This window comes from Silurus meridionalis, chromosome 22, assembly GCF_014805685.1.
Source record: "Silurus meridionalis isolate SWU-2019-XX chromosome 22, ASM1480568v1, whole genome shotgun sequence".
Taxonomy (NCBI): domain Eukaryota; kingdom Metazoa; phylum Chordata; class Actinopteri; order Siluriformes; family Siluridae; genus Silurus; species Silurus meridionalis.
In genome coordinates, this window is record NC_060905.1 from 19,772,357 (window position 1) to 19,791,047 (window position 18,691).

Consider the following 18,691-nt stretch of genomic DNA (forward strand, 5'->3'; position numbering starts at 1 on the left):
CACACACACACACACACACACACACACACACACACACACACACGTTCCCTTCCTGTTAACATACACAGTCGTCTGTAATATCTTACTGCTGCTTCTTTTAATGAGACTGAAGAGCACTAATATCTCACACACACACACACACACACACACACACACACACACACACACACACACACACACACACACTTTCTCCAAAAAGCCACAGCTGTCTGCACACAGTCGGCTTCCTGCAAAGGTTAATGGGCAAAAGCAGTAGGTGGAGAAAAGATGGCGAGCTCAGAGACGGAGCGGAGATGGAGCGGAGACAAAGTCTGGATCGTCTCCATGCGCTAACGAGCTCTGGACTCGTCACTTTCTCCCACTAACGAGCTGCAGGGAAAATGTCTTAATCGTGGCGATATGCAAATGCTCGTTGCCAGCGCTCCCCTCTGACCTCGATCGTCTCGCCGTAAAGAGCAAGTGGGAGAGGTTAGGGGAGAGACTGAGCGAGGACGTGACATGAGAAAGAGATGATCGCGAAGTGTAAAAACGAATAATATTAAAATGAAGCGTCTGCTCACGCTGGGCCGTTCCTCCGCAGGGTTCTCCAGACCGTCAGGAGGACTCAGACTGCGCAGCGGCTGACTACACACCACAGGACCCACCCATGGGGGCGGAGTTACCGGAGGGGGGCGGCAACTCTGCGGCGGAGACAGCGCTCCGTCTGCTCCGTCTGTAACACACAAGTCAGAGTGGGACAACAACAATCAACTGGCGGCATTGACAAGTCCGAATGCTGCAGCAAATACGCACCACGCTGCTCCGGCTCGCTGTAAGGGTTCCCGTACTGCAGCTCGGCCGGTTGCTGGGGCACCAGGGCAAGAGGAGGAGACTCAGTGGGGTAGGGAAGGGGGTAACGCAACACCACCGGTTCCCTGACCTCTGACCTCTGCCCACACACCGCGTCCTCTCTGCTGGCACGCAAACGCAGATCCTGCAAATCAGAACATTAGAGTGTGAGCGTGGGCAACTTACTGTGTGCAGTAACATGCCATCACATTCACACCATTTATATATGCCTCCTGCCCCACTACCTGTCTCCTGCCCCACTAACCATTTCCTGCCCCACTTACCGCCTCCTGCCCCATTACCTTCCTCCTTCTCCAGTAACTACATCCTGCCCCACTAACCGCCTCCTGCCCAACTAACCTCCTCCTGCCCCACTAACCGCCTCCTGCCCCACTACCTGTCTCCTGCCCCACTAACCATTTCCTGCCCCACTTACCGCCTCCTGCCCCACTAACCATTTCCTGCCCCACTTACCGCCTCCTGCCCAACCAACCTCCTCCTGCCCCACTAACCGCCTCCTGCCCCACTTACCGCCTCCTGCCCCACTTACCATTTCCTGCCCCACTAACAACCTCCAGCCACCCTACTAAATTCCTCCTGCCCCACTGACCGCCTCCTGCCCCACTAAATGCCCTGGGCCTGCTCAAGACCAAGAGTAAGCTTTGGTGTGCATCATCATACACACTCTCAGCACACACTTCCCTCCATCAGCTAATGGACCAGGAGCAGCAGTCTCAGTTTCTGTAGCTGGATCTACAATACTAATGCTGGAATTAAAAAGGTCTGTCCCTCAACGACTTCTAGGTCTGTCCATCACACACCATCACACACCATCACACACTCACCACATTTACTTTACTCCTAGACCTGAGAGAGGAACATAACACACTTCAATCTAGGGCTGGAAAATACATTTGTATTTGAGTAATTCAAATAAAAATAAAAAAACAGGCAATTTTTTTATAAATGATTTGTTTAGTCCATTTAACTACACACAGTACACAGTGTTTCCCCACACAGTGTTTCCCCACGGACTATTATTACTGACGCACCACCCGCTGAACTCTGGAGCGCTCTTGACCAGTAAACACAGAACAGTTTTTTAAGCAATTTCAGCAAAAAAAAATTAAATTTCTTAAAAACGAATCACTTGTTCATTTTAAGAGGCCCGTCATATTTTCTCGTGTATTGAATTTAAAAAAAAGTACTTCTTATAAGATTACTCGATTAATCGATGGACTGATCGGTAGAATACTCGATAACTAAAATAATCGAGAGCCCTTCTCTAATCATCACACTGTTCAGTGCATCAGGAAAGTTTTCACAGAGCTTCACTTTTTCCACATTTTTTATGTTACAGCTTCATTCCAGAATGGATTCAATTCATTATTTTCCTCCAAATTCTACAAACAAACCCCCATAATCACAATGTGAAGTTTGTTTGAAAACTGTGCAAATTTATTACAAATAAAAAAACGAAAGTAATCACATGACACTCAAAATTGAGCTCAGGTGCATCCTGTTTCCACTGATCATCCTTGAGATGTTTCTACAACTTGATTATTGTCCATCTGTGGAAATTTTAGTTGATTGGAGATGATTTGGGAAGGCACACACCTGTCTATAGAAGGTCCCACAGTTACCAGTCAATGTCAGAGCACAAACCAAACCATGAAGACCAAGGAATTGTCTGTAGACCTCTGAGACAGGATTGTATCGAGGCACAGATCTGAGGAAGAGACAGAAACATTTCTGCAGCATTGAAGATGTCAATGATCACAGTGGAGTCCATCATCCATAAATGGAAGAATTTTGGAACCACCAGGACTCGAGCGGAGCCGCCTGGTCAAACTGAGCATTCAGGTAGAAGAGAAGGTGACCAAGAACCCGGTGGTCAATCTGAAAGAGATTCAGCGGTTCTCTTTGGAAGGAGGAGAACCTTCCAGAAGAACAACCATCTCTGCAGCACTCCACCAATCAGGCCTGTATGATAGAGTGGCCAGATGGAAGCCACTAATCAGAAAAAGTAATGTCTGGAGGAAACCAGGCACTGCTCATCACCTGGCCAATACCATCCCTACAGTGAAGCATGGTGATGGCAGCATCATGCTGTGAGGATGTATTTCAGCGGCAGGAACTGGGATAATACTCAGGATCGAGGGAAAGAAGAATGCAGCAATATACAGAGACGTCCTTGATGAAAACCTGCTCCAGAGCACTCTGGACCTTAGACTGGGGTGAAGGTTCATCTTCCAACAGGACAACGACCTGAAGCACACAGCCGAGATAACACAGGAGTTTCTACAGGACTCTGTGAATGTCCTCGAGTGGCCCAGCCACTCCCCATCCAACCTGATGGAGCTCGAGAGCTTCTGCCAAGAACAATGGGAGAAACTCCCCAAAAATAGGTGGCGAGCTCGTAGCATCAAACTCAAAAAGACTTGAGGCTGCAACTGGTGCCAAATGTGCTTTAACAAAGTGTTGAGCAAAAACTGTGAATATTTATTTACATGTACTTTAATTTAACAAATTTTTTAACAAAAAGGATTAATTTAATCCTTTTTGAAATAAAGCTGTAACATAACAATGTAGAAAAAGTGAAGCGCAGTGAAAACCTTCCTGCTGCACTACGTATAATATATTTTAGTATTTTTAGTAATAGTATTTTATAAATATAATGAAAACGAACGACAAAAACGTCTTCATAAAAGCTTCAGCAGGTCAGTACTGAAACATCAGGGCTTCAAAAGTCCTTCATCTCACAACACAGTCTGAGTAACACACACACACACACACACACACACACACACACACTCATTGTGTTAATGCTGCACACCGAGTAGAGATTTACTCACCTCTTCCAGCTTTACCTTCTCCCTCATCACCTCAGCCAGATTCTCTCTCAGCAAAAACACCTCTCCATCCTTTTCAGCTAACTGGGCCTGCACACACACACACACACACACACACACACACACACACACACACACACACACACACACAGAGGCTGTGACATGAGGGTTACAGAGGAGCACTGTGGGATACTGAGGTCCACATGATTTGTCCACATGATCTGTCCCTGATTTGTCCACATGAAATGTCCCTGATCTGTGCACAAGATCTGCCCCTAAACTCTGATCAGAAACAAGTGATCTCAGTACATCGTTTCTCACACGGTCACGCAGCAACTTCACACAAACACAACAGTTACACTTTTATCTGGAACGAGTGAACTAGTGGCGGGCGATGAGACAAGTATGAGGAAGTAACCTCGAGACGAACCTCATCCTCATCTGGGTGACGTCCGTGTGCTAGCTCTGAGACAGAGTCAGGGTCTCCTGGGTGGGTAATATCCGGGATCATTTGTGAACAGGAAGTGATCCTGTGAGGTGTGTACAGGTGTGTTTAGTTTTTGATGTGATCAGACCTGCTTAATTTTCCTCTGATGATAGTGAGGGAGGAAAAATAAGCTGTGAGCAAAAATGCTGCCCTGCCCTGCCCCGCCCCAGGCCCTGCCCCAGCCCTGCCCCGCCTCAGGCCCTGTGTGTGTGTATACATGTGTGTGTATACTGTGCCTTAAAGCGCTGATCTTCTTCAGCCAGCAGTAGCTTTAGGTTATCGTTGATGACACACTGCTCTCTCCATCTCTCTTCCATCCGAGCAAGCTCAGCCTCCACTGACACACTTGACTCATCCCCTTCATCCTGTTGTTCTTCCTTTCCTGTCTCGGTTTTCTCCCCCTCTCCATCTTCCCGTTCCTGAGTTTCAGCACACTCCTGAATCTCAGGCAGCGTTTCTGAAACACACACGTGGGATGGAAGCACAGAGATCATAGCTGGAGCTCCAGCAGCACAGTGCACTCAGCGAGAGGAGGAGCATGCTCACCAGCAACAGGAGACTCCGCCTCCGTCTCCGCATCAGCCTCTGTCTCCGGCCTGGCGTCTGTAGACGCCTCGTTCTTGCTGCAGTCCTGAGAAAACCAACGTACATCATCTCACACACACGTACACACACAAGTACACACACTCTTGCACACACTTGTGCACACACACACCTCCTGCTGTGATTCCTGCTTGTGTGTAAGCTTGGTGACTTGTCTGCGCAGACGCTGGCACTCTCTGTACTTCTCCTTGTAATGCTCAGCTGCCATCTGCAGTCTCAACTTCAGCTCCTCCACCTCCTTCTGCAGCTCTGCCTCCAGCTCTGAGACCGAACCAGCCGTTTCCTGTCGAGAGATTTACACCCAGAACACAGAGATCATCAGGAGACCACACTGCTCTTTACACAGGGCATATAACGTGTCTTAGTAAGGGCTTGGGCCATAATGAGCTGTCTCATGGAGTTTTGAGGAGTCTGAGGGAAACTCAAGGAGTCTTGAGAGTCTGAGGGTGTTTTGAAGAGTCTGAGAGAGTCTGGGGAGTCTTGAGGAGTCTGAGGGTGATTTGAAGAGACAGAGGGAGTCTTGAGGAGTCTGTGGGAGTCAGAGGGAGTCCCAAGGAGTGTGAGGAAGTCCTGAGGAGTCTAAGGGTGTGTTGAGGAGTCTGTTGGAATCTTGAGGAGTCTAAGGAAGACAGAGGGAGTCTGAGTGAGCATAAGAAGTCTGAAGGAGTCTCTAGGAGTCTGAGGGAGTCTTGAGGAGTCTAAAGGAGTCTCAAGAAGTCTGAAGGTGTCAGAGGAAGTCTCCAGGAGTCTTAGGGAGTTTTAAGAAATTGGAGGCAGTCTCGAAGCATCTGAGGGATTTAGAGGGAGTCTCTAGGGAGTCTCACTGAATCAGAGGGAGTCTTAAAGCATTGTAGGGAGTCTTAGGGAGTGTAAAAGAGTCAAGAGGAATCCTTGGGAGGGGTCTCAAGGAGTCTGTGGGGGGCATCAAGGAGTGTGAGGGAGTCAATGGTAGTCACAAAGAGTATCGTGAGTTTCCAAAAATTTAGTGGAGGAAATAAAACACTTGCTTATTTTACCATTTATTAAAGAAATATAAAATATAGGGAAGAACTGAAGATCTACTCGGTAGACACATCTGTAATCATTACATCGGACAAAAGAGTATTGTGTATAAAAATGTATAAAAATAATATATATTGAGATATATATGGAATAAAGGTATAAACATTAGAAACGCGTACACTCTAACAATACTCTCACATGAACAGATAAATGGAAAACTCTTGAGAAGACATACGATCATCTGTAATGTATGGATGGTCCTGCGATTATCCATGTGTATTTGCCTGATTACCGTTTTCCGTAACGTTTGGCTCATCAGTTCATTCAGCTGGATCTGAGTGATTCTGCACTCCTCCTGGGCGTCAGCCAAGCTGGATCTGGTGTTCTCAACCTCCTGACGGACACGAAGAAGCTCCACCTTCGTACGTTCGTGGTCCCTAGTTGCATCACGAAGCTCAGAATCCAACATGGCTGCTCGCTGGTACGTAGCCTCCAGCTGCTCCTTCACCTGACGCAACTGCTCTATTACGTTCTACACACACACACACACACACACACACACACACACACACACAAACACACAAACACACACACACACAGAGAGCACTCATCATGTAGAACAATAGGATAAACACAGTGGGAACATGCACTGTGTGTGTGTGTGTGTGTGTGTGTGTGTGTGTGTGTGTGTGTGTCGTACGGCATCTGCAACGTGTGCGGTTCTTTCAGCCTGGAGTCTGTGTATCTCCTCTTGGTACTGTGAGATGGTGACCTCTCGATTCAGCTCCACTGCCTTCAACATCTGCAGCTCTGCACTCAGCTTAGTGTTCTCCAGCTCAGCACTGCGCACGTGAGACTGCACACACACACACACACACTCATAACCTTGGGGTAACTATGGACAATCAACTGTCCTTCTTCTCACATGTTGGTAATGTGGCTGGTTCTTGTCGATTTCTTCTCTACAACATCAGAAGGATTCGACCGTTTCTGTCCACACAGGCTACCCAGGTGCTTGTTCAGTCTCTTGTCATTTCAAGACCGGACTAGTGCAGCTCTCTGCTGGCAGGTCTTTCTCTCAACGCTATTCTTCTTCTTCTTCTTCTTTCGGCTGCTCCCATTAGGGGTCGCCACAGCGGATCATCCGTCTCCATACCACCCTGTCCTCTACATCTGCCTCTTTCACACCAACTACCTGCATGTCTTCCCTCACCACATCCATGAACCTCCTCCTTGGCCTTCCTCTTTTTCTCCTACCTGGTGGCTCCATCTTCAGCATTCTTTTACCAATATAATTCATGTCCCTCCTCTGCACATGTCCAAACCATCTCAATCTCGCCTCCCTCACCTTGTCACCAAAACATCCTACATGCTGTCCCTCTAATAAACTCATTTCTAATCTTGTCCATCCTCGTCACTCCCAACGAAAACCTTAACATCTTCAGCTCTGCTACCTCCAGCTCTGCCTCCTGCCTTTTACTCAATGCCACTGTCTCTAATCCATACAACATCGCAGGTCTCACCACAGTCCTATAAACTTTCCTTTCATTCTTGCAGATACCCTACTATCACAAATCACTCCTGTCACTCTTCTCCACCACTCCACCCTGCCTGCACTCTTTTCTTTACTTCTCTAACACACTCTCCATTACTTTGCACTGTTGACCCCAGGTACCTGAACTCCTCCACCTTCTCCACCTCTTCTCCTGCAACCGCACCCTCCACTGCCCTCCCTCTCATTCACACACATGTACTCTGTCTTACTCCTACTGACTTTCATTCCCCTTCTCTCCAGCGCATACCTACACCTCTCCAGGCTCTTCTCAACCTGCTCTCTACTCTCACCACAAATCACAATATCATCTGCAAACATCATAGTCCAGGGAGACTCCTGTCTGACCTCGTCCGTCAACCTGTCCATCACCACTGCAAACAGGAAAGGGCTCAGGGCCGATCCTTGATGCAGTCCAACCTTCACTCTGAACCAGTCTGTCGTACCTACTGCACACTTCACTGCCGTCACACTGTCCTCATACATGTCCTGCACCACCCTTACATACTTCTCTGACACACCTGACTTCCTCATACAATACCACAACTCCTCTCTTGGCACTCTGTTGTACGCTTTCTCTAAATCCACAAATACACAATGCAATTCCTTCTGTCCTTCTCTATACTTCTCCATCAACATCCTCAAAGCAAATAAGGCATCTGTGGTGCTCTTCCTCAGCATGAAACCATACTGTTGCTCACAGATGGTCACCTCTTCTCTCAGCCTGGCTTCCATTACTCTTTCCCATAACTTCATGGTGTGACTGATCAACTTAATTCCCCTGTAGTTACTGCAGGTCTGCACATCTCCTTATGCTTAAAGATCGGTACCAGCACACTCCTTCTCCATTCCTCAGGCATCCTCTCCTTCCAGAATCCTGTTAAACAATCTGGTTAAAACCCCACTGCCATCTCTCCTAAACATCTCACGCCTCTACGGTATGTCATCTGGTCCAACCGACTTTCCATTCTTCATCCTCTTAATCGCTGCTCTCACTTCCTCCTTACTAATCCTATCTACATCCTGCTTCACCAACTCCACATCCTCCAACCTTTTCTCTCTGTGATTTTCCTCATTCATCAGCTGCCTTTTCTCCTTCCTTAGTGTCCAACCTCTTATACAGCTCCTCATATGCCTTTTCCTTGGCTTTCGCCACATCCCTTTTACCTGCTGCCGCATCTCCTTGTACTCCTGCCTACTTTTCTCATCACTCTGTCGATCCCACTTCTGTTTTGCCAACCTCTTTCCCCTAATGCTTTTCTGCACTTCCTCATTCCACCACCACGTCTCCTTGTCTTGCTTTCTATTTCCAGATGTCACACCAAGTACTTTTCTAGCTGCCTCCTCATCACTCCTGCAGTAGTTCCCCAATCATCCGGCACCTCTTCACCACCACCGAGCCTCTGTCTGACCTCTTCCCTGAACCTCACACTACACTCTTCCTCCTTCAGTTTCCACCATCTTTTTCTTCTTTCAATCCTTACTTTCCTCCTCTTCTTCTTCGCCTCCAAAACCATCCTACAGACCACCATCCGATGCTGTCTAGCTACACTGTCCCCGCCAACACCTTACAGTCTCCAATCTCCTTCAGGTTGCATCTCCTGCATAGCACATAGTCCACCTGTGTGCACCTTCCTCCACTTCTATCGTCACCCTATGATCCTCCTTCTTCTTAAAATACGTGTTCACCACTGCCATTTCCATCCTTTTAGCAAAATCTACCACCATCTGCCCTTCCACATTCCTCTCCTTAAAACCATACCTACCCATCACCTCCTCATCACCTCTGTTCCCTTCACCTACATGCCCATTAAAGTCTGCCCCAATCACCAATCGTTCTTTCCTAGGTACACCATCTACCACGTCATCTAATTCACTCCAGAATCTTTCCTTTTCCTCCATCTCACAGCCAACTTGTGGAGCATAGGCACTGATGACATTTATCATCATCCCTTCAACTTCCACCTTCACGATCATCACCCTATCAGAAACTCTCTTCACCTCCACTACACTCTTACTGTACTCTTCCTTCAGAATCACCCCTACACCATTTCTCTTCCCATCCACACCATGATAAAACAGTTTAAATCCACCTCCAATGTTCCTGGCCTTACTCCCTTTCCACTTGGTCTCCTGAACACACAGCATATCTACCTTTCTCCTCTCCATCATATCAGCTATCTCTCTCCCTTTACCCGTCATAGTACCAACATTTAAAGTACCAACCCGAACCTCCACTCTCCTGCACTGCTCCTTTTCCTGCCGTCTCTGTAGACGTCTTCCTCCTCTCCTTCTCCTCCTTCGGCCAACAGTAGCCCAATTTCCACCGGTACCCTGTCGGCTAACGATACCTGTGGCGGTCGTTGGTAACCCGGGCCTCGACCGATCCGGTATGAAATTCTCCTTTGTGATCCGCATATTTGATTTGGCACATGTTTTACGCTGGATGCCCTTCCTAACGAAACCCTCCCCATTTACCCAGGCTTGGGACCGGCACTAAGAGTGCACTGGCTTGTGCCCCCCTAATGGCTGGGTTTCTCTCAACGCTATTCATCCACTGCAAATGATCCAAAACGCAGCTGCACGACTTGTGTTCAACCTGCCCAAGTTCTCCCACACCGTCCCACTGTACTGTATATACCCCTCTACCATACTGTATATACCCCTCTACTGCATATACCCCTTCACCATACTGTATATACCCCTCTACTGTATATACCCCTCCACCATATACTATACCACTCTAACATATATACCCCTCCACCATACTGTATATACCCCTACTGTATATACCCCTCCACCATATACTATACCACTCTAACATATATACCCCTCCACCATACTGTATATACCCCTCTACTGTATATACCCCTCCACCATATACTATACCACTCTAACATATATGCCCCTCCACCATACTGTATATACCCCTCTGCATATACCCCTTCACCATACTGTATACCCCTCTACTGTATATGCCCCTCCACCATATACTATACCACTCTAACATATATACCCCTCCACCATACTGTATATACCCCTCTACTGTATATACCCCTCCACCATATACTATACCACTCTAACATATATACCCCTCCACCATACTGTATATACCCCTCTACTGTATACCCCTCCACCATATACTATACCACTCTAACATATATACCCCTCCACCATACTGTATATACCCCTCTACTGCATATACCCCTTCACCATACTGTATATACCCCTCTACTCTATATACCCCTCCACCATATACTATACCACTCTAACATATATACCCCTCCACCATACTGTATATACCCTCTACTGTATACCCCTCCACCATATACTATACCCCTCTAACATATATACCCTCTACCATACTGTATATACCCTCTACTGTATATACCCTCCACCATATACTATACCACTCTAACATATATACCCCTCCACCATACTGTATATACCCTCTACTGCATATACCCCTTCACCATACTGTATATACCCTCTACTCTATATACCCTCCACCATATACTATACCACTCTAACATATATACCCTCTACCATACTGTATATACCTCTACTGCATATACCCCTTCACCATACTGTATATACCCTCTACTGTATACACCCTCCACCATGTACTATACCACTCTAACATATATGCCCCTCCACCATACTGTATATACCCTCTACTGTATACCACTCCACCATATACTATACCACTCTAACATATATACCTCCACCATATATACTATACTGTATATACCCCACTACTGTATATACCCCTCCACCATATACTATACCACTCTAACATATATACCTATACTGTATATACCTCCACCATATACTATACCACTCTAACATATATACCTCCACCATATATACTATACTGTATATACCCTCCACCATATATACTATACCACTCTAACATATATACCCCTATACTGTATATACCCTCCACCATATACTATACTACTCGAACATATATACCCCTATACTGTATATACCCCACTACTGTATATACCCCTCCACCATATACTATACCACTCTAACATATATACCCCACTACTGTATATACCCCTCCACTATATACTATACCACTCTAACATATATACCCCTATACTGTATATACCCTCCACCATATACTATACTACTCTAACATATATACCCCTATACTGTATATACCCCTCCACCATATACTATACCACTCTAACATATATACCCCTCCACCATACTGTATATACCCCTCTATCATATATACCACTCCACCATATACTATACCCCTCTAACATAGATACCCCTCCACCATACTGTATATACCCCACTACTGTATATAGCCCTCCACCATATACTATACCACTCTAACATATATACCCCTATACTGTATATACCCCACTACTGTATATACCCCTCCACCATATACTATACCACTCTAACATATATACCCCTATACTGTATATACCACTCAACCATATACTATACCACTCTAACATATATACCCCTATACTGTATATACCACTCCACCATATACTATACCACTCTAACATATATACCCCTATACTGTATATACCCCACTACTGTATATACCTCTTCCCACTTACCAGCGAGGGGCTGAGAAGTTTAGTAGACTTTTAGCTCTAAATGAATGGTTACAGTCATGGTGTCGAGAACATAAACTTCTCTTTGTTAATAACTGGAACTGTTTCTGGGAGCGTCCTAGGTTCTTCCGCCCTGATGGCCTGCACCCCAGCAGAGTTGGAGCAGCAGTGCTATCAGATAACATCTCTAGGATACTTCACACCATCTGACTGGTAAGACATCAGGAAATCTTCGACAATGAGAACACGCATACAACAGACCAAATAGTTACAAGTTCACACACAGCCCAGTTTATAGAAACCGTATCTATCCTCGTAGCAAAACCAAGAAGTAAATACACAAGATCCAGAAACAATCTCATTGAAGTTAAAACTGAAAATGCCAGATAAACAAACACCAAAAAGTTTTAAAGTTTGGTCTTTTAAACATTAGATCACTTGCACCCAAAGCACTGATTATAAATGAGATGATCACAGAGAATAATCTCGATGCACTCTGTCTCACTGAGACCTGGATTAAACCAGGTGATTATATGGGTCTAAACGAGTCGACACCGTCAGGATATGTTTATAAGCATGAGCCCGTCAGACTGGTCGTGGGGGTGTAGGAACCATTTATACTGCTTCTCTTAATGTTAGTCAGATGTTAGGATTCAGCTTTAAATCATTTGAAGTGCTCGTTCTTAAAGTTGTACTTTCGGACATACATAGTAAACTCGCTCTGGTCACCGTGTACAGACCCCCAGGACCCTACGCTGATTTTCTTCAAGAGTTTGCTTGTTTTCTATCAGATCTCTTGATCAATTTTGATAAAGTGCTGCTTGTAGGAGATTTTAATATTCATGTAGATGATGTAAACGATGCTCTAGGATTATCATTTGTTGACTTATTAAACTCTTTTGGGGTTAAACAAAACGTCACCAGACCAACTCATCGCTTTAACCACACACTAGACTTAATAATATCCCACGGAGCAGACGTCACTGATATAGATATTTTACCTCAGAGTGATGACATCACAGACCATTACCTCATACTGTACACACTACCGGTAGAGCAGATTAGCCGTGTTGCACCACGTTATCGACCTGGTAGGACTATTGTTCCAACCACTAAGGACAGATTCATAAATAACCTGCCTGATTTATCTCAATTTCTCACTAAACCCATAACTACTATTAATCTTGATGAGATAACTAAGAACATAGACCTTATCCTCACTAGCACATTAGACACCGTTGCCCCTATCCGGTTAAAAAAGGTTAGAGACCAAGCACCTGCATCTTGGTATAATAGTCATACACATGCCCTCAAGAGAACAGCACGTAATCTGGAGAGAAAATGGAGGAAAACTAAATTGGAGGTATTTAGAATCACAGATAAAGACAGTATGCTCAGCTACAGACGGCGCTAAAAGCTGCTAGAGCTGAACACCTGAGCAAACTTATAGAAAACAACAAAACAATCCCAGGTTCCTTTTCAGTACAGTAGCTAAACTAACTACAAATCAGGGCTCTGAAAATTGTGTTCCATCACAGTTTAGTAGTGAGGACTTTATGATTTTCTTCACTGAAAAAATAGATAACATTAGAAAAACAATTGTGGCAGTTCAACCTCTTACAGCATCTCCTGAGACAGTGTTACCTTCAACTCCACAACTCCACTGTTTTACATGTATAGGACAGGAAGAGCTGTATAATGTTATTGCCAAAGCTAAATCGACAACATGTCAGTTAGATCCAATTCCTACTAAATTACTGAAGGAAGTGTTATATACAACTGGTGAGCCTCTTCTAAATATTATTAACTCCTCACTATCTTTAGGTCACGTCCTAAATCCCTCAAGTTAGCAGTTATTAAGCCCCTCATTAAAAACCTAATCTGGATCCAAACACGTTATCAAATTACAGACCAATTTCAAATCTCCCATTTATGTCTAAGATTTTAGAAAAGATTGTCGCTGCACAGTTATGTTCCTACCTGCAAGAGAACAATATCTTTGAAGAATTTCAGTCAGGTTTTAGGCCCCATCATAGCACAGAAACTGCTCTAGTTAAAATAACTAATGACCTGTTTTTAGCTTCAGACCAAGGCTTCATCTCGCTGTTGGTTTTACTAGATCTTAGTGCTGCATTCGACACTATAGACCATGATCTCCTCCTAGATCGCTTACAAAATTACATCGGCATTCAGGGACAGGCATTAAGCTGGTTTAAATCCTACCTGTCCGATCGTTACCATTTCGTAGATTTGAATGGAGAGCTATCCAGGCTAATGCAAGTAAATTATGGCGTGCCGCAAGGTTCAGTTCTAGGACCCCTGCTCTTCACAATATACATGCTTCCGTTAGGAAATATTATTAGAAGGCATGGAATTAGCTTCCATTGTTATGCTGATGATACTCAGCTATATATTTCATCTAAACCAGGCGATACAGCTCAATTAACCCGGATGACTGAGTGTGTTAAGGAACTAAGAGATTGGATGACCCATAACTTTCTACTTTTAAATTCTGATAAGACTGAGATTTTGCTCATCGGCCCAAAAACTGGTATACAGACGCTCCAGCATCTCAACCTGCATTTAGACGGATGTTCTGTAACCACTAGTTCAACGGTAAAAGACCTGGGTGTTATTTTAGACAGCGACTTGTCTTTCAAAAATCACATCAATCAGGTTACAAAACAGCCTTCTTTCACCTTAGAAATATTTCTAAGCTAAGAAATATGTTGTCTATATCCGATGCAGAGAAGCTCGTCCATGCGTTTATGACCTCCAGAATAGACTACTGTAATGCGTTACTAGGTGGATGTCCTGCTTCATTAATAAACAAGCTTCAGTTAGTCCAGAATGCAGCAGCCAGAGTTCTTACAAGGTCAAAAAAATATGATCACATAACCCCGATCTTATCGTCCCTACATTGGCTTCCTGTTAAGTTTCGAATAGACTACAAACTATTACTTCTCACTTATAAAGCACTAAATGGTTTGGCTCCCGTGTATCTATCCAGTCTTTTAACACGCTACAATCCGCCACGCTCCCTGAGATCTCAAAACTCTGGGCTTCTAGTAGTTCCTAGAATAGCAAAGTCCACTAAAGGTGGTAGAGCATTTTCACATTTAGCTCCTAAACTCTGGAATAGTCTTCCTGACAGTGTTCGGGGCTCAGACACACTCACCCAATTTAAGTGTAGATTAAAAACGTATCTTTTTAGCAAAGCCTACACATAACACACATCACATCATAACCTTGTGCTCCAGAACATCTGATCACATGCACATTATCAACTTGTGCTGTTAATATCATGAACAGCAGCTACGCTAATTCCTCTCCACTGCTTCTCTTTCTCTCCCCATCCCGAGGCATCCTGAGGTTGCTCCAGCTCCAGTCACCTCCCACCTCGTGATGATTACGGACCTTTAAAGAAGTAGATGCCGAACTCACAAACATCCTGAACCATCTAGAGACGTACCAGTGCCATTTGGATCCCGCTACATGTGTGGAGTTTTGACATTGGACCTCCTGGAGTGTTTAAAGGCTCTGGCATGGAGAAGCTGATGCTGGATCTGTGGTGATCACAAATGCTGAGCTTATAAAACTCGGAGCTACTAACCATATAGACTGTTTAAGACTGCAGAAAGAACATTACTTATAATCTTATACTCCAGTAATCATGTTATTTCTCACTCTCCAGTGTTCTGTATTGTTGAAAGATTTATGATCAAACTCTTGATGTCACCCAGATGAGGATGGGTTCCCCTTTTGAGTCTGGTTCCTCTCAAGGTTTCTTCCTCATAACATCTAAGGGAGTTTTTCCTTGCCACAGTCGCCACGGCTTGCTCATCAGGGACAAATGCACACCATTCACCATCACTGTTGATTTGTGTAAAGCTGCTTTGAGACAATGTCTGTTGTGAAAAGCGCTATACAAATAAACTTGACTTGACTTGACTACTGTATATACCCCTCCACCATATACTATACCACTCTAACATATATACCCCTATACTGTATATACCCCTCCACCATATACTATACCACTCTAACATATATACCCCTATACTGTATATACTCCACCATATACTTTACCACTCTAACATATATACCCCTATACTGTATATACCACTCCACCATATACTATACCACTCTAACATATATACCCCTATACTGTATATACCCCACTACTGTATATACCCCTCCACCATATACTATACCACTCTAACATATATACCCCTATACTGTATATACCCCTCCACCATATACTATACCACTCTAACATATATACCCCTATACTGTATATACCCCTCCACCATATACTATACTACTCTAACATATATGCCCCTATACTGTATATACTCCTCCACCATATACTATACCACTCTAACATATATGCCCCTATACTGTATATGCCCCTCCACCATATACTATACTACTCTAACATATATGCCCCTATACTGTATACCCCACTACTGTATATACCCCTCCACCATATACTATACCACTCTAACATATATACCCCACTACTGTATATACCCCTCCACTATATACTATACCACTCTAACATATATACCCCTATACTGTATATACTCCTCCACCATATACTATACTACTCTAACATATATGCCCCTATACTGTATATACTCCACCATATATACTATACTGTATATACCCCTCCACCATACTGTATATACTACTGTATATACCCCTCCACCATATATACTATACTGTATATACCCTCTATCATATATACCACTCCACTGTATATACCCCTCCACCATACTGTATATACCCCACTACTGTATATAGCCCTCCACCATATACTATACCACTCTAACATATATACTATACTGTATATACCCCACTACTGTATATACCCCTCCACCATATACTATACCACTCTAACATATATACCCCAATACTGTATATACCCCTCCACCATATACTATACCACTTAACATATATACCCCTCCACCATACTGTATATACCCTCTATCATATACCACTCCACCATATACTATACCTCTAACATAGATACCCCTCCACCATACTGTATATACCCCACTACTGTATATAGCCCTCCACCATATACTATACCACTCTAACATATATACTATACTGTATATGCCCCACTACTGTATATACCCCTCCACCATATACTATACCACTCTAACATATATATACCCCTATACTGTATATACCCCTCCACCATATACTATACCACTCTAACATATATGCCCCTATACTGTATATACCCCACTACTGTATATACCCCTCCACCATATACTATACCACTCTAACATATATACCCCTATACTGTATATACCCCTCCACCATATATACTATACTGTATATACCCTCTATCATATATACCACTCTAACATATATACTATACCACTCTAACATATATACTATACCACTCTAACATATATACCCCTATACTGTATATACCCCTCCACCATATACTATACCACTCTAACATATATACCCCTATACTGTATATACCCCTCCACCATATACTATACCACTCTAAAATATATACCCCTATACTGTATATACCCCTCCACCATATACTATACCACTCTAATATATACCCCTATACTGTATATACCCCTCCACCATATACTATACCACTCTAACATATATGCCCCTATACTGTATATACCTCCACCATATACTTTACCACTCTAACATATACCCCTATACTGTATATACCACTCCACCATATACTATACCACTCTAACATATACCCCTATACTGTATATACCCCACTACTGTATATACCCCTCCACCATATACTATACCACTCTAACATATATACCCCTATACTGTATATACCCCTCCACCATATACTATACCACTCTAACATATATACCCCTATACTGTATATACCCCTCCACCATATACTATACCACTCTAATATATATACCCCTATACTGTATATACCCCTCCACCATATACTATACCACTCTAACATATATACCTATACTGTATATACCCCTCCACCATATACTATACTACTCGAACATATATACCCCTATACTGTATATACCCCACTACTGTATATACCCCTCCACCATATACTATACCACTCTAACATATATACCCCACTACTGTATATACCCCTCCACTATATACTATACCACTCTAACATATATACCCCTATACTGTATATACTCCTCCACCATATACTATACTACTCTAACATATATACCCCTATACTGTATATACCCCTCCACCATATACTATACCACTCTAACATATATACCCCAATACTGTATATACCCCTCCACCATATACTATACCACTCTAACATATATACCCCTCCACCATACTGTATATACCCTCTATCATATACCACTCCACCATATACTATACCTCTAACATAGATACCCCTCCACCATACTGTATATACCCCACTACTGTATATAGCCCTCCACCATATACTATACCACTCTAACATATATACCCCTATACTGTATATACCCCACTACTGTATATACCCCTCCACCATATACTATACCACTCTAACATATATACCCCAATACTGTATATACCCCTCCACCATATACTATACCACTCTAACATATATACCCCTCCACCATACTGTATATACCCCTCTATCATATATACCACTCCACCATATACTATACCCCTCTAACATAGATACCCCTCCACCATACTGTATATACCCCACTACTGTATATAGCCTCCACCATATACTATACCACTCTAACATATATACCCCTATACTGTATATACCCCACTACTGTATATACCCCTCCAC

General features: G+C 43.7%; 1 protein-coding gene across 2 annotated transcripts in view; it reads right to left on the minus strand.

Annotated features, from left to right (window-relative positions):
• Positions 1 to 18,691, minus strand: part of tax1bp1a (Tax1 (human T-cell leukemia virus type I) binding protein 1a) — a 33,622-nt gene that overhangs the window by 2,392 nt on the left and 12,539 nt on the right. For both annotated transcript variants that reach the window (XR_006923811.1, XM_046835284.1), the window contains exons 8-15: positions 6,473 to 6,628; positions 6,065 to 6,304; positions 4,883 to 5,053; positions 4,714 to 4,798; positions 4,404 to 4,624; positions 3,684 to 3,770; positions 793 to 973; positions 561 to 712 (exon numbers count right to left, since the gene is read on the minus strand). Coding sequence is in view for 1 of the 2 variants with exons in the window: in XM_046835284.1 (XP_046691240.1) it covers positions 561 to 712; positions 793 to 973; positions 3,684 to 3,770; positions 4,404 to 4,624; positions 4,714 to 4,798; positions 4,883 to 5,053; positions 6,065 to 6,304; positions 6,473 to 6,628 (1,293 nt within the window). In the remaining variant the exon portion in view is untranslated. The remainder of the gene's footprint in view (positions 1 to 560; positions 713 to 792; positions 974 to 3,683; positions 3,771 to 4,403; positions 4,625 to 4,713; positions 4,799 to 4,882; positions 5,054 to 6,064; positions 6,305 to 6,472; positions 6,629 to 18,691) is intronic.